The sequence below is a fragment of the Choristoneura fumiferana genome, chromosome 17 (genome assembly GCF_025370935.1).
Source record: "Choristoneura fumiferana chromosome 17, NRCan_CFum_1, whole genome shotgun sequence".
NCBI lineage: Eukaryota > Metazoa > Arthropoda > Insecta > Lepidoptera > Tortricidae > Choristoneura > Choristoneura fumiferana.
Genome location: NC_133488.1, coordinates 11,043,107 through 11,070,019, shown reverse-complemented (window position 1 = coordinate 11,070,019; position 26,913 = coordinate 11,043,107). Strand labels below are relative to the sequence as shown.

General features: G+C 35.9%; 1 protein-coding gene and 1 pseudogene across 4 annotated transcripts; both read right to left on the bottom strand.

Moving 5' to 3' along the window:
- The window catches only part of LOC141437185 (uncharacterized), an 84,127-nt pseudogene extending 74,145 nt beyond the window's left edge, over positions 1-9,982 (bottom strand).
- An 875-nt stretch (positions 9,983-10,857) lies between these two features.
- LOC141436920 (uncharacterized) lies at positions 10,858-26,674 on the bottom strand. Of its 4 annotated transcripts, none has more exons than XM_074100044.1 (4): positions 26,602-26,674; positions 22,346-22,444; positions 13,937-14,086; positions 10,858-11,085 (listed from the first exon to the last, which is right to left on the bottom strand). In XM_074100044.1, exons 2-4 carry the CDS (start codon positions 22,424-22,426, stop codon positions 10,999-11,001), a joined length of 318 nt encoding a protein of 105 aa, XP_073956145.1. In that variant the 5' UTR covers positions 22,427-22,444; positions 26,602-26,674; the 3' UTR covers positions 10,858-10,998. The 4 variants fall into 4 exon arrangements, with proteins under 4 accessions (XP_073956145.1, XP_073956146.1, XP_073956144.1 ...); XM_074100045.1 differs by having other exon boundaries at positions 22,346-22,449; positions 26,602-26,650; XM_074100043.1 differs by having other exon boundaries at positions 22,346-22,449; positions 26,510-26,627.
- Between the last annotated feature and the right edge of the window lie 239 nt (positions 26,675-26,913).

Below are 26,913 nucleotides of genomic sequence, written 5' to 3'. Positions count from 1 at the left end.
CCCACAATATAGGGTTAGATAAGAAAAAAAACACCCCCACTTTACGTCTATGCGAGGTACCCTAAAAAATGTTTTTATACTTTTTTTATTGTACCACTTTGTCGGCGTGACTGATATGTATATTCATGTCAAATTACAGCTTTCTAGTACTAACGTTCTCTGAGCTTACCCGCGGACAGACAGACGGACAGACATGGCGAAACTATAAGGGTTCCTAGTTGACTACGGAACCCTAAAAACAAATTTTATTCGGAAAACAGATTTCACACAGTTACTGCAACTAATGATAAGTTCAAACTATTTATTATTTTCAATATGTATAATCTCTGCTCTGTTTTTTTTTCTTCATTTGTGCGGAAACTGTGATCATAACGTTTTGCTCGTTTTTTGTGATAAGACGATAATATCTTTGACGCTAGCTCCGCCTATCATCATTGCTACCCATATGCTAAACATTCAAAAGTGTAAAAAATGTGAAACTGTGAAATTCAATGTAGGTATGTACAAAGTTACATAAGAATCGATTAACTATCTAGTTAAAAAAACTTATTGCAAGATTAATATCACGGGACAATTCACACCAACTGACCTAGTCCCAAAGTAAGCTTAGCAAAGCTTGAGTTATGGGTAGGTACTAACTAAGCAACGGATAAATATAATTATATAGATAGATACCTACTTAAATACATATTAAACACCCAAGACCCGAGAACACATTCGTATTTTTCATACAAATATCTGCCCTGACACGGGAATCGAACACGAGACCACAAGCTTCGTAGTCAGGTTCTCTAACCACTAGGCCATCTGGTCGTCATTTGAAGCAATTTGAAACAATGAAACAAATATACGAGCTAAAAAACGATTATTTATAAATTAGATTAAGTATACTTTATTAACTTATTAACATAACTTATGTACTTTATTAACATAATTGTAAGCAAATTATGTAAGTACAGGGTGGGGTCTATAACAGGAGCAAATAATTAAAACAGATTATCTGGTTGAACTGAAAGATATTAGTTCAGCGACTTAAAAATAATAAGTGTTTTAATTAGTGTTTTTTTTTTTCAAAGAAGCGAAGCAGAGCAAAATTTCTGATGTTTGTGGTGTGGCAGGCGACGTCAGTTGGGCTATAGGATGGTGTACAGTTAGCAGCAGAAGTGGATGAGCATTTTCGGTGCTCAAAATGACACACTGCTCTACTGCCAAGGTAGTAGAGCAGTGTGCAGCAGCAGCACAAGTGCTCATAAGCTTCAGCTGCTTAGTGTACGTTGATAATACAATTTTATTCGTATGAAAAAGGGAAAATCTAAAGACTCCATTATTTTCAAAAGTAATTAAATAATAGGTAATTACCATTGAGCAGTAGAAACTAAAATTAAATTTCTTGCTCCAGTTGCGGAGCCCCGGTATAAAAAGGAAAATTGACAAACTCTAATACCTCATCTTAACCGAATAAGAGTGTATCATTGTTCGCTTGCATAATGAAACTGTCGCCCGGTGGGAAGGGAACCATTCAAATGAATTTGCAGGACGGGGCGACAGGCCTTTTCACACCATTCACAACACAGTATTTTTACAAGCCTTTGTACAAATCATCTGTGGAAAGCGATATCCTGTCTGAAGGAATATGTAGAGCTATAAGATGCCCTTACTATGGTATATTATAAATGCGAAAGTGTATGTTTATTTGTCACGCTTTTACGCCTAAAGTAGTCATCCTCCTGAATTGAGTCGAGTATAGTCCTGATGAAGTTTGATATGGAGATAGTGAAATTCTGAGAAGGACATAGGATAGTTGTTGTTGGACAATTGTACGTGTCATCTCCCAGCCATATACGTCCCACTGCTGGGCACAGGCCTCCTCTCAGAACAAGAGGGCTTGTACGTGTATAAATACAAAATTACTTTGTTTGTTAAATGAATTCTTTGTAGACAGAGTCGCGGGCTATGCCAGTAAACGTATATTTAAAACCGACCAAGAGTGTATCGTACATGTACAGGACACGTACAGGTTCCGTGGTCGTTACGAAAAAATCCAGTAATATTTTTCTAAGGATTTTGTATTTTGTGCGGAATTTTCCAAAGTAGGTATATTTTATAAGTTAGGCTGCTAAATAAAGCTCCTCATTCTGAGAGGAGGCCTGTGCCCAGCAGTGGGATTTATATAGGCTGGGATGATGATGATGACTAAAATCATGTTTTTTTTCAAAGTTTCAAGAAGATTTTCGGGACTAAGGGTTTTACATTGGTTGTGTGTGTTCGTTTTAGATTATATATGACATCAACGTTGGTTCCATTGCTCCCTAAATGTAACGTTCTGAAAAGCACAATAATGTAATATATAGCAATCACAACTGCCCACGTCATTTTCGCGGAATTTTGTAAATGGGTTCGGAAATAAAAAGGAACAGCGGACGGAAATACATTCTGGGCGTAATTATAGTCTCGATTTGCGTCAGCAAAGTGTGCTGCGTGTTTTGGCTACAAAATTTAATCTCAAAATTAATTTCTAATTAGACACCTCATTTTAGACCGTTTTAATTTAAATCTATACTAATATTATAAAGAGGAAAACTTTGGATTTTTGGATGTTTGTTACGAATAAACTCAAAAACTACTGGACCGATTTTAAAAATTCTTTCACTATTAGAATTCTAAAGTATTCCAAAGTGCCATAGGCTATTTCTTGTTTTTTTTTTGTTACGAATTAACTCAAAAACTACTGGACCGATTTTAAAAATTCTTTCACTATTAGAATGCTAAAGTATTCCAAAGTGCCATAGGCTTTTTTTTCTGGCTCGTGCGGTTTATGCATCCGCCACAGACGCGTTAAGGTAAGGAAACGAAATCAATAAAAAATACGAATTCAACAGGAGAAGATTACATGGGATTAAAGCGAAAGAAATAAAGATATTTTACATAGGTGCACATGATAAATTAAATTTAGTGAGATGAGGAAACCCAAACCAACAAACATCAGACTTGACCAGTTTAAAATTAGCAAGGTTGGCGGCCATAGGCCATATTTATTAACAGAAAAAATTAGAGTTCCGTACTAAAACTACAATAATGTAACTCAGTGTAAAAAAAAGTTGCCATAAAACATCTTTCATCGCATGTGCTGTAGAAACTATTGATTATAGAACAAAAAAAATATTTACGATTTTAAAGAAGAATCAAGATCTACAAAAAACTTCGCGATACCATATGTCCAACTATTGTAGTTGTCACTATAGCTACTTATTTACATTTTAAAGTTGACAGAAATGACGACTATCAGACCATGTTATCCATACCTTTGTGTTAATCCTTATCTAAATAAATAATTCTATATTCAAGACGGTCTTATTACCTGTAGATAACTTTTTGAATTATTCAAATCGGACATTCCATTCAAAAGATATTACGAAATTAAAAATATCAATCTAACCAAAAAATGCAGTTACTCTACGTTGACGCGCCCCGGCCACAATACATGTATTGTGCCCCGGCTCCGTGCGTGTCGGGTGTAGTTTTTGGGAAATTGAGCTGAAAGATGTGTGTGAAGTGCCCTTGATTAGAGACCTTACAATACAATACAATACAAAGACTCTTTATTGTACACCAGACATAGTAAGCGATACAGAAAACAGATACACAGAAAAAAATATTACAAGGTGAGCAATAGGCGGCCTTATCGCTTAAGAGCGATCTCTTCCAGGCAACCTTTATAGAGTTCAGTGCCCAAAGGATAATAAAAACGGGACCCTATTACTAAGACTCCACTGTCCGTCTGTCTGTCTATCACTAGGCAGTATCTCATGAATCGTGATAGCTAGACAGTTGAAACTTTCACAGATGATGTATTTCTATTGCCGCTATAACAACAAATACTAAAAATAGAACAAATTAAATGTTTAAGGGGAGCTCCCATAAAACAAAACAAACGTGATTTTTTTGCTCGATATAATAACGGCAAAAGGTACCTATTTATTTGTATAAATGTACTTTAAAAATAAATAAGTAAATTTAAATAAAACAAACATTTAAGGTGGGCTCCCATATAGCAAACGTGTTTTTTGCCGTTTTATGCTAATGTCTAATGTTGTATAGGTACGGAACCCTTCGTACGAGAGTCCGACTCGCACGTGGCCGTTTTTTTTTTACTTTGCCCGTGCGAAGCCGGGGTGGGTCGCTAGTTCACGTAATTATTCTCCAGTTTCCACCTGTTTTCATTTATTTAGATTGTATTGGCCTTGCGACAAAGAAGTTAAACTCATCATAGACAGCCTAAAATTATAGTTTCCTACTGGCAAAATGTATGTTATTAAATACATGTTCAATAATTGTCTAAGTTTTTGTGATAACACGGTTAAAAAGTTGTGCGGAATTATAAATAAAAGTTGAGTCATCCATTTAAGCATTATTACGACCAACTTTTCCAAGTCTAAGGTTAACTTGATTAAAATATTGCGACTTAACTTCCGCTCTCTAACAGGCCGGAGAAATCGAATAAAACTATAAATTTTATGTTAAATTCCTTAGTAATATTAAAGAAGTCACTTACATAATTGGTTAGGGACTCACTGTAAAGTTACTCAAACTAGCTATACTGGAATATATAAACATTTGGCTGTTGGACCCCTCTTCTTTTTATCCTTACTTTTTGTTTCAAATAAGAGTTTCATGTAGCAATAACGTATATACTTAGTATAAAGCGCAGTTTAGATAAGTATAGACGTAACAACCTAAGTTTCTGCCTAAGCCTAAGCCGGCCCACGAAAATGTTAACCTCAACGGGAACTTTGTTATTGTAATCGACTAAGTAATCGTCGATGAGTGAAAACCTGTCAGTCAGTCTATGAGCATTTAAGTAAAAAAAAATGAACATAAATCGCCGGTTATTATATTTTTAAGTCATCATTATCATCACAATGAGTATTTTTTTTAACTCATCATCATTAATTTAAGAGCTTAGCTCTTGTCGGTGGAGTAGTCGCCACTCTTTTCGGTTCTCTGCCAGCGTTTTCAGCTCCTGATACGACATGACATTGACTTTTTCCTTGGCTTGATCTATAAATGACCCTTCTATTCGCCCTTCCAAAATAGTTTTTATGTAACTGTCATGTCGTATCAGATGCCCTAGCATTTTTTTTAACTAATTGGCGTAAAATATTAAAGTCAGTGCAGTTAACAACTGAACTGACTTACAAAAATTTAAAAGTGAATACATCCTAGCGCCATCTAGGATCCTGTCAAGTAAGCCGTGTGTTACCTGGAGTCACAGAACGATCTGCACATTATCTCGCGGAAGCCTTAACAAATCCAAGCTTCGTCGTATGTAGTATCTGGCGTTGGCCGCCAGGTGTCGTTTTGAGGAATAACATTATGATTCTGGCAGGAAATATGAAGAAGAATTTCCGCATACGTTTCTTACGAAATAAATTTAGTTTATACATTCTGATTTTTGTGTGAATTTTCGGTCCCTAAGCTGTTTTTGATAGGGTACGGTGATAATTAAACAAAAAAATCTAGTTACACTGTGTAAAGCAGCGTTTCCACCAGAGTTGTGCGAAGATGTGTTGCGAGGAATATGTTTTCATTAAACAATAGAAACTCTTGATTTACCTCGCCTCGCTCCGCTTAGCTGTTTCCACCAGAGATGCGCTGTGCGAGGATGTGTAAATGAAGCGTATCTATTGGTTAATGAAAAACATATTTTCTCACATTATTGGTGGAAACACAGCTTAAAAGTAAATACTTACTTAAATGATGAAGAAATAATTTTCTGCTTAGCTATCCTACTAAGATCTCTATGGCGACCAAGGGGAATTAAAACATTATTGGCAAGTGACCCGGGGCTATTGTAGCTGGGGGATATTGTATCTGAGCCGTCTGATCGCATCCTTACGACGCCATGTTCGCCATGTTCATGTGTGTTGTGTGAAGACAGTCTTCTGGCGAACACAACGCAAAATGGCCGAGAAGAACATGGCGTCGTAAGGACGCCATCAGACGGCTCAGATACAATATCCCCCCAGGCTACAATAGCCCCGGCTCACTATATATTTCAGTGACGAATACGTAAAGCATCCTGAAATGAAGAACAACAATAAGTACCTATACGGTATAGGTATTGTTGTTCTTCATTTCAGGATTTAGAATAATAATTTTAATTTGTATATTACTTATATTATATGCATTTTTTTAATAACGAAACCTATAACTTCATGACCCTAAACAATTAAATATGTTAATAATACTAGACGCTTTAGAACTTTTCCAACAAACTTCATCACAATATGACCTAAAATAATATACCTTTGTTATTGTAGATAGACTAGTGTGGAGAAAAGCTATAATAATACAATAATAATAATTGTAGATATTGTTGGGCTAGTATTACATTTTGTAACAAATCACGATGACATCCTTTGTAGATTCCCACGACGGTTCTCTATCGTTTGCCCGAATTTCATATACCCGAATGTATCGTTTTCTAGAATTTTCATTTGCCATAAAGTAATTTATTTCTGAAATAGTAATTTCTTCATAGTGGATATTAAACTAACCTTACCTAACCTACTGCATTATATATGATGACATTTAAAAAAATCCTGAAAACAGCACGGTTCTATATATTTTATGGCAAACGTTGGTATGGCAAGTGAAATTCGGGCAAATGAAATTCGGGCAAGTAAAGGAAAACGGGTTGTTAAGATTCACTTTTTCTCAAAAATATTCGTATTAACCTTTTTATGTTCAACATATCATTTGGGGCGACGTTTGAGGGAGAAGGGCAACGACCCCCGCTCAGGGCCCTGGTTAGTTCAGCAGGTCTCCATTGCTATTCAGCGGGGCAACGCCGCGGGTGTAGTGGGGACCTTTGGGTCGGGCAGGACACTGGGCGGGGATTGTATATGTTAAAATTTGTTATGTTTTTTTGTTTATATGTATAGTTTATAAGGTTTGACGAGGCTTGTTGCGGATGTATCAATGTGTTATTTCTATATATTTTTTTTAATAATTTGACGAAGCATGTGGATATTAATATTAAGATTTGCATGTTGTTTTAATTTTGGTTAACATTGTTTGTATAAGTAATTTAATTTTCTTTAATAAAGTGCATAATTATTATAAGTTATTGTTAGAAAGTTATGTTTAATACAGTTAAAAATTATTCCATTTTTTAAATAATTACTTATTTTCCAATAGGCATGCGATGCGATAGAAAGAAGCATAATAAAGTAGGCACGATTCTTATGCCTAAACGTCACTTTTGTACGACAGAGAAGCTTCTGTACTTGTACTATTCCTTATTTTGTGGTGATACCATCAGCAATTTTTTTTAATTTTTGCAGCTTCATCTTTCATTAGCCAGTCTCTATTTGGTTGTATGAAGAACACCCATGCACAAAATATTATTGCATTAATATCTGCCACAGCGGAGGGTGCAAAAATATCTGACACGTCCTACTGACCCTAGTGATAGACTCGTATGCACGCTTTGTTGTGTTGTGTCAGATAATGGGGAATGGATGAAAATTTTAACAAACGCTTGAAACTTTTTTTACGATAGTAATAATCTTTCTAATTAACAGAAAAAAATATCAAATTTTTAAGTGGCATCAATTAATTTTAAAAAATGAAAGAGTTTTTTACCGCCAAATTGGGATGTCCCAATTTTTGACAATATATAATAAATCGAAAAGTATTTGGAGAAATAGGCTTTGTAAAGTGTTTTCAGAAATAAGATTCCAAAAATGTGATAAAAACTGAATTAAATAAACAAAATGTAAGTAATGACCCTCATTTGACCCCTGCAGTGTCCCGTCACAAAGGCAGTTATAAAGCAGGTCTACACTCTTAAGCAAATTGACAGTTTGAAATGTTGCTGTCCTGCTTATAATAAAAAAGAGCGACAAAGATAGAACTTTAATCACATGATGCGCACCCGGCTTTAAACAGTTGTCAGTTATCGTAAAGTCCGAAATGTATACGAGTATTTCCAATGTATTTTTACAAATTAAATTATTAAATTACGTCGTTACAAGTAAATACAAAAGAATTTAAATGTCACATTTTAATAAAAATATCTATTTACTATCACTCCATTAAACAAACATAGCAATAATCGAAGCTAAAAGAAGAGAAATAAATAAAATTATTTTGTCATGGTTCATTTAGGACTCTAAGCCATGCTTGAATTATTGACAAATTGTAATGCCACAGATTATGTTATGTACGACCTGAATTTTTCTAGGCAATGGAACGTGGCTGTCTCACTGTGACGTCATCCAGCGTATTTCGTACAAAAATTATAAAAAAATAAATACTCATCCAAATTCAAAATCAATGAAAATGATATCTTAAAATATCCTATTCTTTCCAAAAATAAAATAAAAACTATAGGTTATTTTTTTTGGTGCATCCCAATGAGGGCTATCGCGTATGAATTCGCCGTTAGAGGCGCTAGTGTAGCGTGAGGTCTCCGAAAAATCAAATCTCATAGTTTTTGGGTGAGCTACGCGGGTTTATTTATAATTAGAATAATTTTGTAAATATTTAGCATTCCATCATCATCCCAGCCTATATACGTCCCACTGCTGGGCGCAGGCCTCCTCTCAGAACAAGAGGGCGTGGGTTATAGTTCCCACGCGGGCCCAGTGCGCATTGGGAACTTCGCACGCACCATTGAATCGCTTCGCAGGTTTGTGCAGGTTTCCTCACGATGTTTTCCTTCACCGCAAAGCTCGTGGTAAATTACAAATGTAATTCCGCACATGAATTTCGAAAAATTCAGAGGTGCGAGCCGGGGTTTGAACCCACGACCCTCTGCTTGAGAGGCGATAGGTGAAACCACTAGGCCACCACGGCTTTACTAGGCCACCACGGCTTCCCACTAGGCCACCACGGCTTCTAATATTTAGCATTACCTGAAATTAATTATGGCAATTATGCGTTACGGGGCATTGAATGTGTGTGTTTTGAGACAGTTTTGTCTTTCGGAAACTTTTGTCATCCTTTTTTTCCGAACAAAACGAGACTACGCAACACTGTAGTTGCTCGATATTTTTATGGTATGGTTTTAAGGTGTATTAAATATGATTTTAATCTAAACTTTGTTTTCACGCTCATAATACAGACTTTGAAAGCCACACTTAAAAACCTCACGCAGTGGCGCCATCTAGAAAGACAAAAAACGATAGCCCTCATTACGACAGTCCGGTCGGTTAAGGGTTGTTCCATAGTCCAGAATAAAAAACATTAAATAAGAATTTATGTGTATTTGACTCAATCGTTTTGACAAGTGACGCTCTTTACCGGCTCGAATAATACCGAAATGGAAATACTGACCCTGAACTAAAAGAATTTCCTTGCTCACCCGCGACCTTACGATAGCTAAGCTTATGCAAAATATGCGTGTTCATGCAGTTCCTCCACCTCCACACTGTAAGAACACGCACAAATCACACAAACCCATCTATCACCACCACCACACTACACTGACGCGTTTCGAACTCAACCAGAGCTCATCTTCAGAGTGACACAACCGTACACCATGCTACCAGTTGTTAGACACCGCGAGTATGGACCTCCGCAAAGTAACGCCTGATTCAATAAATTAATACTGACTCTGTTTTTCATCTACACACCCATAGAAGCTTATGTCAGTTTCTATAGGCGTGTACATGAAAAACAGGGTCGGTATTTCCATGTCAGTATTATTAGGCCCGGTAAAGAGTGTCACCCGTCAAAACGATCGAATCAAAGCAAAGTCCGTGTTCGATATAATAATGCGTTCAGGGTACTGTTGGGGCTGCCACGGTTCTGTAGCGTATCCGGGATGTTCGCTGAAGCGCGCGTGGACTGTTTTTACTCCACCATGCGCTAGAGGTGCGTCTCTGGTGCGCAGGGTGCGGGGCAGCGCCAACAGCGTCCTGAACATGATCACGAGCAGATGGGACTGCCCGTATATAAAACGCTGTTGTGCCATCTCTAGTGGGATGGTTAAATACTTTCATGAATTTAATTTAATTTTGTTTTTATTTATTTTTTATTTTATTTTATTTATTGTAAGTTTTACTAACATAGGTTAAATAAATTGCTTGACAAAATGAGTCGTAATGTTATTTGAATAAATGAATTTAATTATTATTATTATTATTTAAGTCAAATACACATGAATTCTTTTTTAATGTTTTTTCTTCTGGACTATGGAACAACCCGTAACCGGACTGTCGTAATTTGGCGGAAAAGAAAGCTCTTTCATCTTTTTAAATTGATTGATGCTACTTAAAAACCTGTTAATTTTTCTGTTTATTACGAGGAGAAAGGTTATTCCTATTGATATAAAAAGTTTCAAGGGTTTCTAAATTTTTCAGACATTCCCTATTGTGCTGGTGACTGTACATGTGTACATTGATAACAGTATTTAATTTGTATGAAAAAGGGAAAATCTAAAGACTTCATTATTTTTAAAAGTCGCTGAACTAACGTGGTTCAGTTTGACTAGTACGATCTGTTTTTATTATTTGCTCGTATTACAGGCCACACCCGTATTGTGTACTCTACTGTTAATATCGAACCATGATTGAATATGGCCCACAATTATTTGGTGTACAATTATCCCTTTGAGCGTTTAGGCTTAAATACAGCTTACACCTAAATTATAGGCTGCTAATTCTATGCACTAATTGTACGAAAGAGATTTAATGAAGCCTTCCACTTATGCGCGCCGAATGCAAATGAACGCATTGTCCTGCCTGAGAAGCAAACAAGTGGACGTGACACATTGGAGCTGCACACTGAATTATTAAACACAACGCATTCATACCATTTTAAACTCGAGCATAGAGAAACGCCTGACAATTAAACAGGAAAACATTTTATTTTATAGTCTTACATAGAATTAACGTGACAGTTGTATCAAATAGGAAATTGGGTTATTATTAGAGAGTTGAAACAAAGTAAGATACTCGTAGTGTTATGTTAATGGTTACACGATTTATGTTAGAAGCATGTGACTGCGTTGAAGTAACATCGGAGCACGCGGCCGCGGCCCGAAGCGCCGGCCTGCCCCCTCCGCTGAAGCGCGCTCTGCCAACATTTAAGCATAACAAAATTAATATCTTCCTGTTCCTTCCTGTAAATATTACGAAAAACTGCGCAGTATACACACTCTCATCTATGACTGCGCAGGGGGTGACTCTAGCACAAACCGCATCGACATCTGACTGTGCCGTCATATAAGGTACATATTAAGATGTCAATGACAAACCGTAAACAAACCGTCATGACATCGTCAGTTCTCTTTATAGTTTGTGGCCATGAAAGAAAGAAAGAAAAAAACACAGACATATTAATAGTAGAGAAGATTGGCACCATTCGTACACGGGGATCCTTCATACAGTCACTACTACAGATTGTCAGAATAGCGTATTTGTTACGGCTTTTCGGGTGTGTAATGTGTTTTCGCATGCTCAAAGTATAGTAGATTATTGTCGTGGCCTGGAAGTAGGCAATTGCTGGCTGAGTATGAGAATTAAACGGACGAGCTTGCGAGTCCGTTTAACTAAAACGAAGCCAGCAATTGCTACTCCAGCCGAGACTAATATAAAGCTTTTCTCAAAAATGGTGAATAATTCTGAAATACAACAAACTTTTTCTCAAAAATATTATAAAATTTAATTTTATTCCAATATTTTTCTTATGCTTTCCGCCTTTTTTCATTAATAAACTGCAGGTGTATTTTTCCACCGAAAACACCACAAGCTATTTCAGAAAATTTGCAAAAATGGTCCGGAATTATAAGAAGAAAGAGACTAGGTGTACAAATATAAATGAAGAAAATATGTCTGCGGCGATAAAAGATGTTTTAGAAGGAAACTTATCTTATAGAAAGGCAGCAGATAAACATAATATTAAGGTTTCTACTTTGGAGAGTCGGATAAAAAAAAAGATAGGTAATCCTGATGATGATGGCATGAACCGCAGTATATATCAGTCAAAATACACAATTTACCAAGTATTTTCTACTGAAGAAGAGTCACAATAGAACGAATATATATGAAAAAAGTTCAAAAATGCATTACGGGCTCACGATATTGCAACGTAAATATCTGGATTGGATAGTCATAGATGTACAATACAAAGACTCTTTATTGTACACCAGACATAGTAAGCGATACAGAAAACAGATACACAGAGAAAAAAAAATACAAGGTGAGCAATAGGCGGCCTTATCGCTTAAGAGCGATCTCTTCCAGGCAACCTTTTTTACAGAAAGAAGGAAGGACTAGTTTACAACAGGTGGTGCATCAAAAGTAGATCAGAAAATTTAAACGTAACAGCAATACATCTACGAATACATACATAATTATATCGTACATATAATATACGTCCAAAATAAATATAGGTAGTGAGATAAACAGCAACAAATAAATAAATAAATTATAATAAGGCTAATAATTACAAGATGACAGATACTGCTCCTTAAGCATAGATTTAAATAGTGACAAAGACTTTGCGCGTCGTAAGTCAATCGGCAAGGAGTTCCACAACCGAATAGCCTGGCTGGACAGTATAAGAATATACCTACATAGAATTTGGAGTTAGATAGAGGCACGGAAAGGAGAAAGTTCTGAGAGCATCGAATAGAAGTTACGTAGCTAAATCGCTCTTTGAGGTAGCGAGGAGTTGCAGGGTTAAAGAGAATGCCGTAAAGAAGGTGGAGAATGTGAGAGTTACGGCGAAAGCGGATTGGGAGCCACTTGAGCTGTGATCGAAAATTAGAGACATGATCGAACTTACGTAGACCAAATATAAACTGAATGCATAGATTTTGAATTCGCTCAAGTTTGTTAAGCTGCTCTTCTAAGAGATCGGGATAACAAATGTCAGCATAGTCGAAAATAGGGTGCAGTAAAGTTTGAGCAAGCGCAACCTTGGTAGCCAAAGGTAGGAAATTCTGAAGCCGTCTTAAAGATCCCACCGCAGCAAACACCTTTCTGCTCACCTCGCACACGTGAGGAGACCATGAGAGAGTGCGGTCGCAAATAACACCCAGGCTCTTGACCTGATGTGCAAACGGTATTAGTACCTACTCCGTCAAAAAGCACCGGTGGCAGAGACGCAAAATCGACTCTTGGGGACAAGTCTCGAGCTACCAATGACAATGACCTGATCTTTGTCGGATTGACAATCAGGCCAAATCGTTGGCTCCATTTTAAAATCTACGTAGTAGGTCAGAGACTTTTAACTTGTACACATTTCCTAATTAGGCCCACTTGCAGTAAACACATAAATCTCGAGTTAGCGTTAAGCTCAGTTTAGTAGTGTCAAATTGTATGGAACTGTCAAGCTTAAGCCTGGATTAACTACTAAATCTAGATTTATTTTTTCCTGCAAGACGGCCTTACCTAATTATAAAGATTTGGTTTAATTTATGTCAAATGCACCAAAAAACTATTTTATGAATGTGCAATTATTACTAAAAGATTGATCTCTTCACATGTTGTGTTTTGTCTATTATTATTTTTTTCTAAGTGATGTATATTTTTTGTTGAGACAAGGTTTTGTCATTTAGTTTATCGTTGGCATGTTTAAGGCCAATAAACACGATTACTACAATTATTTTGCTCTTTTACTTAACCCGTATGAAGCTACCCCACACAGCCTGAATGTTCCTCTATTTATGTACGAATGTACGTACCCCATTGGTGGGGTAGATTCGGACATTTGACAGCTTTTGCTAAAATTAAATTCATTCATTTATTTGAAAAGACTTTAAACTTTTTGAATAAGAAGCGGAACATAATGCTGAGTGCTATAATAACTGACCGAGCAATTTATCTTTATTTATAGATTTTTGAAAAATCAATAAGGGTCAGCAGGACGGCAAGATACGAAGTTCGAATTTTGCACTTCGTAGTATAGGGCCTGGCCTCACCATGTCAGCAGTGTCGAGGTAGGACAAGCGCAGAGGGAGGACCCGCGGGCCGTCGGTCTCCGCGCGAGGCTCCTCACGCAACGCCTTCTGCAACGCGATCAGGATGCGGTCCAGCACCAACGCCGCCCTCTTCTGTGGGATTACCACCTCCTGCGTTGATCATAAAGTAATTTAGTACGAGAAAAGGTAGGTAGTGCCCGGCTTTCTTTTTTTTTTCGTTTTGGCGGGGGCACGATAGTTCCATCAGATATAGCCTACTGAAATTTGGCCATTAAACAGAGAAACGTGGGTTCAAACCCGGACTTGCAGAGTAGATGTCAGATGTCAGAGTTTCTTCTTTCTAGAGGAATTAATTCGTCAAATTAAACTTATCTGGATGAAAGAAAACAGTGCGAGAAAACCTACAAACTCCTGGGAAGCAATTCAATTTGTGTGTGAATCCACATTCACACACAATATTTCTTCTATTAAACTGTACTACTTTTGTCCCCTCGCTGACGGAACAGAATAACAACAAGAAATAATTGATTCACCCACCTATCATAAGCAGGCCCCTCTTCCCCGCACTGGGCATACTGGGCACGTGCCCAAGGCCCCGCGGTGGATTGGGGCCCCCTTGTCCCTACTCCATTACCAAACGATAACCGATAAGTAGCTACTCAACTCTCGCCTGAAAATCAGGCTTACTCGTACCGAATGCATGCAGCATGTTGTGCCCAGGGCCTCTAATAGGTGAAAGACGGCCCTGATCATAAGGTCGCGGTTGAGCAAAATAACCCCTCGATTGTTTATACGTAGTTCAATAATGAAATTGACAAACTGGTAAGCATTAGACAGGGCCATTTATTCATGCTGTGGTATATTATTATGTGACCTATTTAATTAAAGCTTAACCATTATCCCTTCTTAATGACTTCAGTAGTTAATAGATTCGGGGGTTATTTTGCGAAATATATTCAGAAATTAGGAAAACCCAGTTTGTTGTATAACTTGTATAAGCACAGAATTGGTAAAGTAACTATCCGTTACCCTACCCCCAGAAATCCTACAAAGTTGTATAGTTGTCTCTCTTTGACCTTCCACTTGCTTTACCATTATTAGGACAGTTAGGTTCTACAGTAATCCATACTATCCATACTAATACTAATATTATAAATGCGAAAGTGTGTGTGTTCGTATGTTTGTGTGTATGTTTGTCCGTCTTTCACATCGAAACGGAGCAACGGATCGACGTGATATTTGGCATAGAGATAGTTTATGGGCCAGAGAGTGACAAAGGCTACTTTTTATCCCGGAAAATGCACAGTTCCCGAGGGAACAGCGCGCGATAACCGAATTCCACGCGGGCGAAGCCGCGGGCAAAAGCTAGTAATATTATAATGCGAAAGTGTGTTTGTATGTTTGTCCGTCTTTCATGTCGAAACAGAGCGACGTATAACGTCTTTTTAGGCATAGAGATAGTTCATGGGCCCGAGAGTAACATAAGCTACTTTTTATCCCGGAAAAATGCACGTTTCCGAGGGAACAGCGCGCGATAATCGAATTCCACGCGGGCGCAGCCACGGGCGTAAGCTAGTATTATAAATGCGAAAGTGTGTTTGTATATTTGTCTGTCTTTCACGTCGAAACCGAGCGACGGATCGCCGTGATTTTTCGCATAGAGATAGTTTATGGGCCAGAGAGTGACATAGGCTACTTTTTATCCCGGAAAATGCACAGTTCCCGAGGGAACAGCGGGCGATTACCTAATTCCACGAGGACGAAGTCGCGGGCAAATGCTAGTTCTTATATGTATATAATCAGAATCTCGGAAACGGCTCAAACGATTTCGATGAAATTTGGTATGTCGGGGTTATCGGATAATGACAGTGTTTAGTTTTGTAACTAAGGGAGCCCATTGCGGCCTATTTACTGAATAAATGATTTTAATTTGAATTTGACAAATCGATCTAGCTTGGTCTTATCTCTGGGAAAACGCTTTTTAACGAATTTTATCCTGAGCAAAGCTCGGTCGCCCAGGTACTCTCCTTTTTAGACGTATATACAGGGTGGGCCCTGTAACAGGAGCAAAAAAAATAAACCCAGGTTCTGCTACTCAACTGGAACTACTTTAGTTCTGCAACATTCAAAAATTAAGTAATTTTATCATCATGTTTTTCCAAACAAATTAAATGTTATTTTCAATGTACGGCATCCAATAGCCTAAATGACATCGCCTGTCACGTAACTAAATGACGGATTTCGCAATACATTGCTTGTCCAATTAAACTTTAAACTATATTAAAACTCATAAATACACGTTATTTTCAAAAGTTGAACTAAATTAGCTCAAGATAAAGAGTGGAAGCTGTGGTTTAATTTTTTGCTCCTGTTACAGGGCCTCACCTTGCATATCAAGTTTACTGCTGGGATTTGTGGTACGTCAAGGCCAAAAATATCGACACGGCCAAAGTTGCAAAAATATGTATACGCGACTCTATGCACTTAACATTAAGGCCGTGTATACATATTTGTGCAACATTGGCCGTGTCGATATCTTTGCCCTTGACTGTACTTGAGATCGTTTGTAATTAATTGCGCTTGTATTTTATGTTCAATTGACCGGGTTTATACATAAATAAAATAATGCAAGCAAATTCCTTGCATTTTATGTTTTTCCTGATTTTTACTTTTTTGTTGTCGTTTAGTTGTTTCAAAGTTTAGTATCATGTTATTTTTGCTTTCCTATACAGCACAACCAATTTTATACTTACTGTAAACCAGAAAATTAAATCGTCGATTGATTTTGTGGTAATGCCACATAATTTCTAAGTAGCGTGTGGGTGGTGATAAATGAGGTGGTTTTCTTTTTTTTTTTTTTTTTTATTCTTGGGAATTTGATGACCAGAATCGGTCGGCGCTCCCGCCCTCGGACATTCGATGCGCTCACCACTGTAGCACTTTACGTTGGCATAAATATTTAATTAATAAATGGGGAGACAACAGAGTGTGATTTTTGTAACTTGTATGCATACAAGATGCTATTTAAAAAACTGAAAACCTGAAAGTAGTTTGCTCGTTTGCTCAGAATCGAGAATACAATCGGTTACAATATATTTAAAATGAGATTGTGTGTGTTCTTTTAAATACCTTATTTACTTACTGTGCCCAATCTAAAATTTGCCAATGCCAATTAAGTGTCTTGGCGAGGTTGCATGCATTTAGATAAGTTAATGCTGGCCGTTTTTCTGTCACTTTAATTTTCTTCTAAAAACCGCGAAGCGGAACTGACGGGTATAAATTATGAGTGCAGAGTTAGAAATCAAGTAGAATTGCTGCGCGCTGTCATCGTTCATCCACCATTACCTCTCATATTTCGTTTTATAGATTTTTTATACCGTACAACGGCAAAACCTACTAGACACTGGCAAAATTGTCCTCCAATGGACAGCGCCATATTTTTCTAAAAAAACAACAACAATATTATTTTAGGTATGTATACATGTTAATGAAATTCTCTACAATAGATTCGTTTATTCGGTTATGGATAATATGTTGTGGACCAAGTGATAAATCGGTGATAAATCCTCATCTCGTCTCCGCGTCATTATCATTAGACGTGTAGGGATTGGTCGATCCCTACACGTCTCCTCTCCGTTCAGCTCATCTCCACATCAATTTTGCAGACATCAAGTTGAATCAGACATCAGTTAACCAAAAATCAGTTGTAATCAAATTGCCCAACGGCCATGTAGCATATTATTAGTATTCATAATAAGCGGACCGGACAATGTGATAAATAATTAAGTTAAGATACTTAATAATTATCACTTTGCCCGGTATAGCTTGTCATTATTCAAAATGCCCTTATTAATCACTTGATTCATAACACATACATTATAATTAGTACTTCTCATTTGCAACAAAATATTGAGAATTTATTTTATCGCGAAAAGTAGAAATCATTTCCTGGCAATAAAACAAATAATGGTGCTATTACTAACAGTTCTGCGCATTGTGAAAGTAATCGTTCTAACATAAGTACAAATTATATTGATGACGTGAACGAATTCGAAGAATAGCCTAGTGACCTTTAACCTATCCTTTAACCCAATTTATCGAGAAATTAAGTTACCTGTTGATGTAGCTGTTTAATTTTGTTATTTTAATTGCATCCTCGTTTTAAGGTTGAGCCGTTGGGTGGTTTTGCGGAAGCTTTTTTTCTTTCATTTTCATATCGTGTTTTACGGTGTTTTGATTTAAAAAATATGCCGTCGTGTATAGTGAAATGGTGTAGAAGCCGTACAAATATAAAAATACTGACATTAATAATAATAGCAGTAATAGGTAGGTTTATTTTGATCCAAGATGGAGCCACGCCTGTTATGTTTGTGGAAACATTTCGCACCTCTATAACAATAATTGACATAGTTAATTGCAATTTTTCCAAAAAATACTTTGATAGAAAAGATCACAAATCTATCAAAAAAGTTTTTGTCGCATTTAAATCTCGAAATGGTGAAAATTTCTAAATTTTTACATGCGTTCAACCTAACCCGCGAATTAAGCATGAACTATGAATATTTGAATAAAACGTAGCTTGCGTCTTATTTTCAAGATCCTGCTATCTTCATACCATATTGCAATTGCAACCAAATCCGCTTAGCTGTTATAGTAACAAGAAGAAGAAACACACAAAAAATTATAGTAGGGGTAGTTCTTCAAGCGCAAAAATTGTACGGTTTCCTTCTAACCTCTCTGGCTGTTTTAATCACAATTAGAAAAATGGCTTTCAAGATTTGATAGGGTCGTAACACCAATAAAACGGGGTCTTAAAACATTGGCTTCTAGAAAAATTACAGTTCAAAGGGCGGGTGTATTCAACCCAGAAAATGTTATCGTTTAACTCAGAGCAGTCGTGTCAGCTGAGTGATGTGTTGATTGACAACGTATATCCTTCATAATCTAGTCTTCATATTTTGGAGTTAATACGTTCAACATAATTTTACAATGCACATGCTGAGAAAGGGCCTTCGCCTTCGGAGCACACAAAGCACACGCCACAGATTAGGTACCTAATTATATATAATTATAATGTACTAGCGACCCGCCCCGGCTTCGCACGGGCAAAGTAAAAAAAAAACGGCCAAGTGCGAGTCGGACTCCCGTACGAAAGGTTCCGTACCTATACAACATTAGACATTAGCATAAACATTTATTTTGTTCTGTTTTTAGTATTTTTTGTTATAGCGGTAATAGAAATAAATCATTTGTCTTAGTAATAGGGTCCTGTTTTTAGGGTTCCGTACCTTAAAAGGAAAAAACGGAACCCTTATAGGATCACTTTGTTGTCCGTCTGTCTGTCTGTCTGTCAATACCCTTTTTCTCAAGATATCAAGCTGAAATTCATATCAAATTATTTAGGTCTACTGTCCCTTAACAGCTTAACGCAATAAAAAGATTCAGCCGTTTATGCTGCAAATTTTCGACACTCGCAAGTGAATCAAAACCTACAGGGTCCCAGGGAACTCAGAACGTGCTATAGCACAAATAAAGGAAAAATTGCGAAAAGCATACATTTTTAGTTACATCATAAAATAAAAATAAAAAATAAAATATAATTTGTACGGAACCCTACTCGACCCGACTCGCCCTTGGCTGGTTTTTTTATTACCGAACACTAAAAAGGTCTCTAATCAAGGGCACTTCAAACACGTTTTTCAGCTCCATTTCCCAAAATCTACACCGCGAAGCCGGGGCGCGTCAACGTAGAGTAAATGCATTTTTTGTCTAGATTGATATTTTTAATTTCGTAATATCTTTTATTTATTTTATTTTATTTATTTGGCAAAAATACTTAATACATAATATTTCAATTTTCCTTCAGACTCTAAACTAGGCTGAGCCTGTAACTTGGTAGTCTGCGAGTGTGAATACAGATTAACAATAGTTTAATTATGATTATGTTACCGCTACGTCTAAATTTATAAAATTAAATAAATTATGTTTAAACCTATAACTACTTTTTTACATTTTAAAAGTTGACAGAAATGACGACTAAAATCAGACCATTTTATCCATACCTTTGTATTATTCCTTATCCAAATAAATAATTTTATATTCATGTAGATTACTTTTTGAATTATTCAAATCGGAAATTCCATTAAAATTTTTACTTACTTCTACTTTTTTTTACTTATTTTAGTGTGTTTTAATTATTAATTCTGAAATTCTAATAGCTGTACTTAGTTGTAAGGAAGCCTTTACATCCCGGGGAGGTTTGTGAATTAATTGATTTGGTAACTTTATGCATGAAGCAAAATTATTTCCGGTTTAATGGATAGTATTATTTACAGAGTGATGGTTTAGCAATGGGATCACCTCTCTGAGTCCATTAATGGCAGATATTTTTATGGATTACTTTGAAAATAGGTACATAGTGGGTAACAATAATATTGTGTATTATTATAGGTACGTTGATGATTTAATTCTGTGCTGGAGGGGAAGTATGAGACAGCTCGACTTGTTTGTGAATGGTTTAAATAACAAACATGTTAAAATAAAATTTAAAAAAGAATTAGAAGGAAATTTTTCGTTAAACTTTTTGGATTTGACAATTAATAGATTTAATAATAAACACCAATTCAAAATTTACTGAAAGCCCACGTACACAGATGCCGTGATACCAGCATCGTCTAATCACCCGTGGCAGCATAAATTAGCAGATTTTCATTGTTATGTACATAGATTGTTAACTATACCTCTTTCTAGGGAAGATTTTGATTTAGAGTTAAATACTATTTATCAGATAGCGTTGTCGAATGGTTATACTAAATCAATGGTCAATAGTTTGGTTCAGAAGAAGCAGGCACGGATAGTGAATAGCATGATTTACGCCGTGTTACCATCGCAGTCTTCTAACAAATATAGGTGTAGCATTTCATACGTTGGTCGTTTGTCTGATAGAATTTGTGGTATTTTAAAATCAAACAATGTTAAGGTAGCCTTTAAGACTAACAACTCTTTGTACTCTAAACTTTGTAACCACAAAGAGAAGGTAGATAAGGAACTAGATCGGGTGTATATAAGCTCACTTGTAATGACTGCAGTAAAGTATATGTTGGTCAGACAGGACGCAGTTTTAATGCTAGATTTAAAGAGCATGTTTCGGCATATAGGAATGAGCATCCTGATAAGTCGAATTTTGCCAAACATTTGTTGGAACTAATCATTCTTTATCGGACTCAGATTCGTATGAAGTGTTACATTATTGTGGCAAGGGGTTTCGTCTCGATGTTTTAGAATGCATGGAGATAATTAGATACAACAGTATGGGGTCTATTATTAATGAGCAGGTAAATTTAGTTTCATCTCCCTTGCTACGGCTTGGATCTAATTTCAGCAATGGTAGTTAATAAAACATGCCTTGACAGTAAATAAATAAAAATCAAGGTAGTTTTGAAGGACGGTTAAAAAATTTATTAATAATTTGTGAGTAGTTTTTTTCATAAAACGTATGTGGGTACTTGGGGAGTTACAGTGACAAGTTAAAACGGTGGTTGTGGTTCGTTAGTCTAACAACTGGTAGCATGGTGTACGGTTGTGTCACTCTGAAGATGAGCTCTGGTTGAGTTCGAAACGCGTCAGTGTAGTGTGGTGGTGGTGGTAGATGGGTTTGTGTGATTTGTGTGTGTTCTTACAGTGTGGAGGTGGAGGAACTGCATGAACACGCATATTTTGCATAAGCTTAGCTATCATAAGGTCGCGGGTGAGCAAGGAAATTATTTTAGTTCGATGAAAGATTAGATTTTACACTGAGTTACATTATTGTAGTTTTAGTACGGAACCCTAATTTTTTCTGTTAATAAATATAGCCTATGGCACTTTATATATATTAGAAATGGATTGGTTTTTTTGGAGTCTTTTTGGTTTTTTATATCAACTCAAAAAAATAATAAAAAATATATATATTTTTAAAAATGAAAAAGCCTATCCAGGATATTTTTAGCAAGCCCAATTCTAATATATTTTCTAATATATTTTCTAGAAATTTACCGGCGAACGAATTAGTTTCGTAATCTTCAACCATAAGCTGCCATTTAAGTTTAGCTATTCTTCGAATCACTTACTTTCTTCTGCGACTTCCTCATTTCTGATTCGATTTCTTAATATTGATAACCTTTGACCAGGTCTGGATTACGCGTTAGACAGAGTAGGCAACTGTCTAGGCTCTAGGGGCCCGATCCAACAAAGGCAATATTTACTTAGATATTATTGCTTTTTCTCTACACATGCTGTCAGTAGATTTGATTAAACACGAAAAGGGATGCTGCTCTTTAAGCAATTGAAGAGGGGTGACATGGTTAATCCGGCCTTGTCTTTGACTTATCTCAAATTTAAGTATGAGTACTGAACAGTTGCTTGCCCTACCGATGAGTCTTCGTAGAACTGAGCGGGCGCAGCGACGGCCGTGGCGAGCGCCAAGGCCAGCAGCATCAGCAGCGCACTCATCGTCGCTGGCGCATCACACTGTCCTGACCGAAAACATACGCTATTATAATAAGTGAAATTACTCATTACTCAAACATCTTACTACTACTACAAGTGTGAGGAAGGGACCTTATACCTACATAATAATATGTGTAAAGGAAAATAATTTCGGAAAATAATTGCTAAGGCGCCGTCCTACTGCCGTTGCTCGCGCGATGTTGCGTGCGTGTATGAAACTGTTCATGATGATCATGATCACATGATGATGTGATTGTGATGTGACAGGACTTGATCCTGCATCTTTGATTTTACGTGCTGATTCCCCAACTGAGCTATTGCAGACGCTGCTACCCATACAATCACTTTGGACTATTTTGGTAGCCGTGTAGTAGGTAGTTGTTTGAAAAGTGCATTAGATACGTGGTCGAAATTAAATTGTATTTAATGAAAGCCCATGTACATGCCCTGCCTAATTACAAGTGAAAAAAAAGTAGAACAATTTAAGAGATAATAAAGTAACTACGAATTTTATAAGAACAGAAAAACATCATTATAGGTATGATAGAATGATAGATGCTCCTCGTTATTATGTGGGTCACGAAAATTGAGCCCGACATGAGTCGGAATTTAATGCTTTATTGATAGCTGGATGACAAGCTACTTATTTTCTTTACAGAATAACACACGGACCCACATCTCACTTCAGATAAATTTCAGTAACAAATTAGAACCTTATATTTATATAAGTATATTTACTAGCTATTGCCCACGACTCCGTCCGCGTAGAAGTATGATAAATAGTTTAATTTAGTTTAACTAGGTTAGTGGTTAGGTTAGGTTAGGTTAGTTAATTTAGTGTTTTACGTTCGGTAGGTCCTATTCTCAAACCTACCAAATATACACAATTAAATTCATAAAAATCGGTGAATCCATTTCGGAGGAGTTTGGTTACAAACATTGTGACCTTTATATATTAGATTACATTTTTAAATCATCTATTTTAAAGTAAATTATTTAAGTTTTTCCTATTCGACTACAAATAAGAAGATGCTTTTCTGAAGTAAAATACATCTAAATAAACCCGTAAAACCCCGTATTATTTTTATAAATAGGTAGGGAGGTAAGTACTCGTACAAACGAAATTAATAATCAGAAATAGCTACAAGAATAAACTCAAAATTCATTAGAAATGCAAACCCATGTTTTGATGTTTAGTATAGCTTCATGTTTATTAACGAACTTCAGTTAGCCCCCAAGGGTTGATAGCTCAATCCTTGTGCTTTCAACTATTTTGTCCCGGGTAATACAGTACGCAGAGGAAGTTTATACAACGAACTAGAAACAGAAGTTTATCGCACACTATTTACCTATCTCGACGTTCCTACCTCTCTTTAAACCAGCACAAAATTGCTTTATAGAATTTATTTTATAACAAATCAAAATAACTAAACAAGCCAAAATTTTACTAAACAAAATTATAAAAATAATTTATCTGAAGTTGCGTAAGATATAAAGAAAAATTTACTGCGGTCGACTTTAACTGGCCCTGAATACAGAGCTTAAGGTTCTCTGTTCGTTTTTTTACTGTTTTTAATAATGATAATATCGGTGAAGATAATAGTGATGGTATCGGTTTCATACATAATGTGAACGCAACCATATAAAATGTATGAAACCGATACCATTCTGATGCGTTACCGCGACACAACACAACAGATAAATGTAAATGCAGCTTTATAGTCAGTGGGGGGAGAGAGTTCAGTGAACGATTGGGTGGTTTACTTTACGATTTGTTTTGACAGTTTAATTTATGGATTAGGTACGTACAAGTTGGCGCCCACCTGTATCGCGATATGTTTGATCATTACATGACTCAATATGTTTTTTCGTCCTCTAAGTTTATAAAATATTAGTCATTGACCTCAACCTACGCTTTGCATGTTGGTCAGTTGATAGAATTGGTAGAATTAAAAAAAACAGTTAACACACACACTCATAATCAGAAAGTAATATCTCTTATTTTCACTTATTCATTAAAAGATTACTGTCTGTTTTCGTTAACAAGCAAGACATATCGTCATATAATAAAATTATCTTTGGCCGCTCATAAACCAAGTCCCATACAAATTTGCACATTCTCTTATCGTTTTAATAACTTCATAGATCTGGCTTATTAAGTTAATATAATTATAAGAACTTTTATCATAAACTTGAAATATATTCTGATGCTAGTGGCTCTGGCTGGGGACTTTTATTGTAATAAGCAACATCCACATTGCTTTTGGACTAAGTCAGAGCTTCAATTATATTTTAATCACTAGGAATTACTTGCTGCCTATTTTGGATTGAATTTTTTGCATTGAATCTGTAGAACTGTGATTTTTTTTTGCAAATAGATAATACCACTTAAAATACCTAATTATAATTTTTGTATGATATAATTAATAATTTATCATTACATTAGTAACTTGCATTATATTTCTACACATACTTTAGATGGCCATGGACTACCTGCCTCGAAATAAACTAATATTTTTCAGTTGTATGAATTTGGGATTAATGAAAATTGTATTAGGAATGTAGGTACTATTCGACAAAGATACTTAGTTAAGATCATAGTAGCTTTTCTTAACCTTTTATAGTCCATTCAGGATAACATAGGACTCTAGAAGGTCACAGAAGATAGGGTTCTCAATATTTTTTGTGAAGTCGTAATAATGATGATGATGAATAAAATCAGTAATAAGACGAAGTCATAATTTTGTTTACTTTGTAAGTAGATTAATACGTAATATACTTAAAAAATAACACAATATTAATACGTAATTCTCTACATTTTTTTTTATTCGAGTTGATGGCAAACGAGCAAGTGGGTCTCTTGATGGTAAGAGATCACCACCGACCATAAACATCTGCAACATAATATTAATTCAATTTATATTTATACATAATTTAATAACTGTTTGAGTACTCAACCGCTCTCATTCCCTGTTTAAAAATATTCTACTTGTAGTTTCTGCTATGAAGTTCAAGGTTTTTCCATTCCAATTTCATCAAATTCGGTGCAGTGCTTAGTTGTGAAAAGTTAACTATTCTTATATGGTTAAAGATCATCCCATATTGATCCAAACTGGCGATTAAAAACTATAAATAATTTACAGTACTTTCTTGAGTTAAAAATATTATAAACGTTATGTTTCTTTACCACTGCCTCTTTAGGTATTTTATAGGAAGACGTTTCTGTTTTTAACTAAATAGGAAAAGTATTTTTATTGTTTTTTAATTATGATATAAATATGAAAAATATCAAAATGAATCTCGTTAATATTAATTATAATTGCGAAAGTTTTTTAAGTCTGTATCTTTGTTTGTTATCTACCTCTTCAAGTCTTAACCGCTGAACCGATTTAGGAGAAATTTAGTATACATATAGCACAAGTCCCATACATAGAACAGTTTTTATCCCGGAAAATTGCATATGTCCCGCGGGATAGCAATAAACGGATACTACGTTACTGGAGTCGCGGGCAAAAGCTAGTTAATGAATAAGTGAAACTAATACTGACGTTTTCGATATTTTAATTAGAATTAAGTTTAGACCGTATAACTAAAAATATGGAATTTATTAAATGATTGCCTAACGCGTGCATTATAAAGAGCCTATTTTCCTTCTGTCAATTCCTATATTGAACAGACTATAATTGAAATAAACAGAGAGATGGCAATGGCTGCCCTCGACGGTTTTTTTGCATTTGTAATAATTACTTACTTTTAGTAGGGGGATTTTCATAAAAATAAAAAAATATTAAAACTTGTTTTCGATTAAGAATTACTTTTGTAACCGTCGTAGGTTTTTTTTTTGTTTTTAACTTTATGAATTTCACACAATCTTGACACAACGTTAGTACAATAAAATAATTTGCATAAAAGTATTAATTAATTTAAAACAATTACTTATTTAAAAACTAAAATCCGCACACACTCGCGCAATTGGTTTATTTAAACAAATAACAGCATTACGTAGATTTTTTTAACTTCCTACGCACTTTCACGTAACTTCCGGAAAAACTGCACAGTAAAGAAACATAAATAATAGGTACTCACTATTACTCATTATTTGAACGATTCCAAATCCAATTAACTACAGCGGCAACTTTGACAACTTTTTAAGGTTAATTAGGCAATATTGTACGTACGGTGGATAGTAGCGACGCGCGTAAGCTCTTCGGACTATTTAGGGCGAAGTGTATCGCTCAAGCCTTTATAAGGGCGCGGGGTTGGGCAGCGTTAAGTATAACACGAGCGCACGCCCGCGTCTCCGTCTAGCTGCGGCTGCAAGGAGGACTACTAAGATAACAGACACCGCGTTAGAAACGTCATTTAATATTAAATGGTTGCTAAATTAGGTTTTTTTTTACGTACGACGGAAGGGAAAACGTATTTGTTTAGGGTTAAAGGTTGTGTATTTATGTGTAGGTTTATAAAAAAAAAAAAATGTTGAGCCGATT

Bases quoted from the DNA above. Each gene is read 5' to 3' on its own strand.
- LOC141436920 (XM_074100043.1), bottom strand. The intron at 14,087-22,345 runs GTAGGGCAAGCA...TGATCAACGCAG, and splicing joins AGTTCTACGAAGACTCATCG to GAGGTGGTAATCCCACAGAA. The intron at 11,086-13,936 runs GTGAGGCCAGGC...AAATGTTGGCAG, and splicing joins ACCTCGACACTGCTGACATG to AGCGCGCTTCAGCGGAGGGG.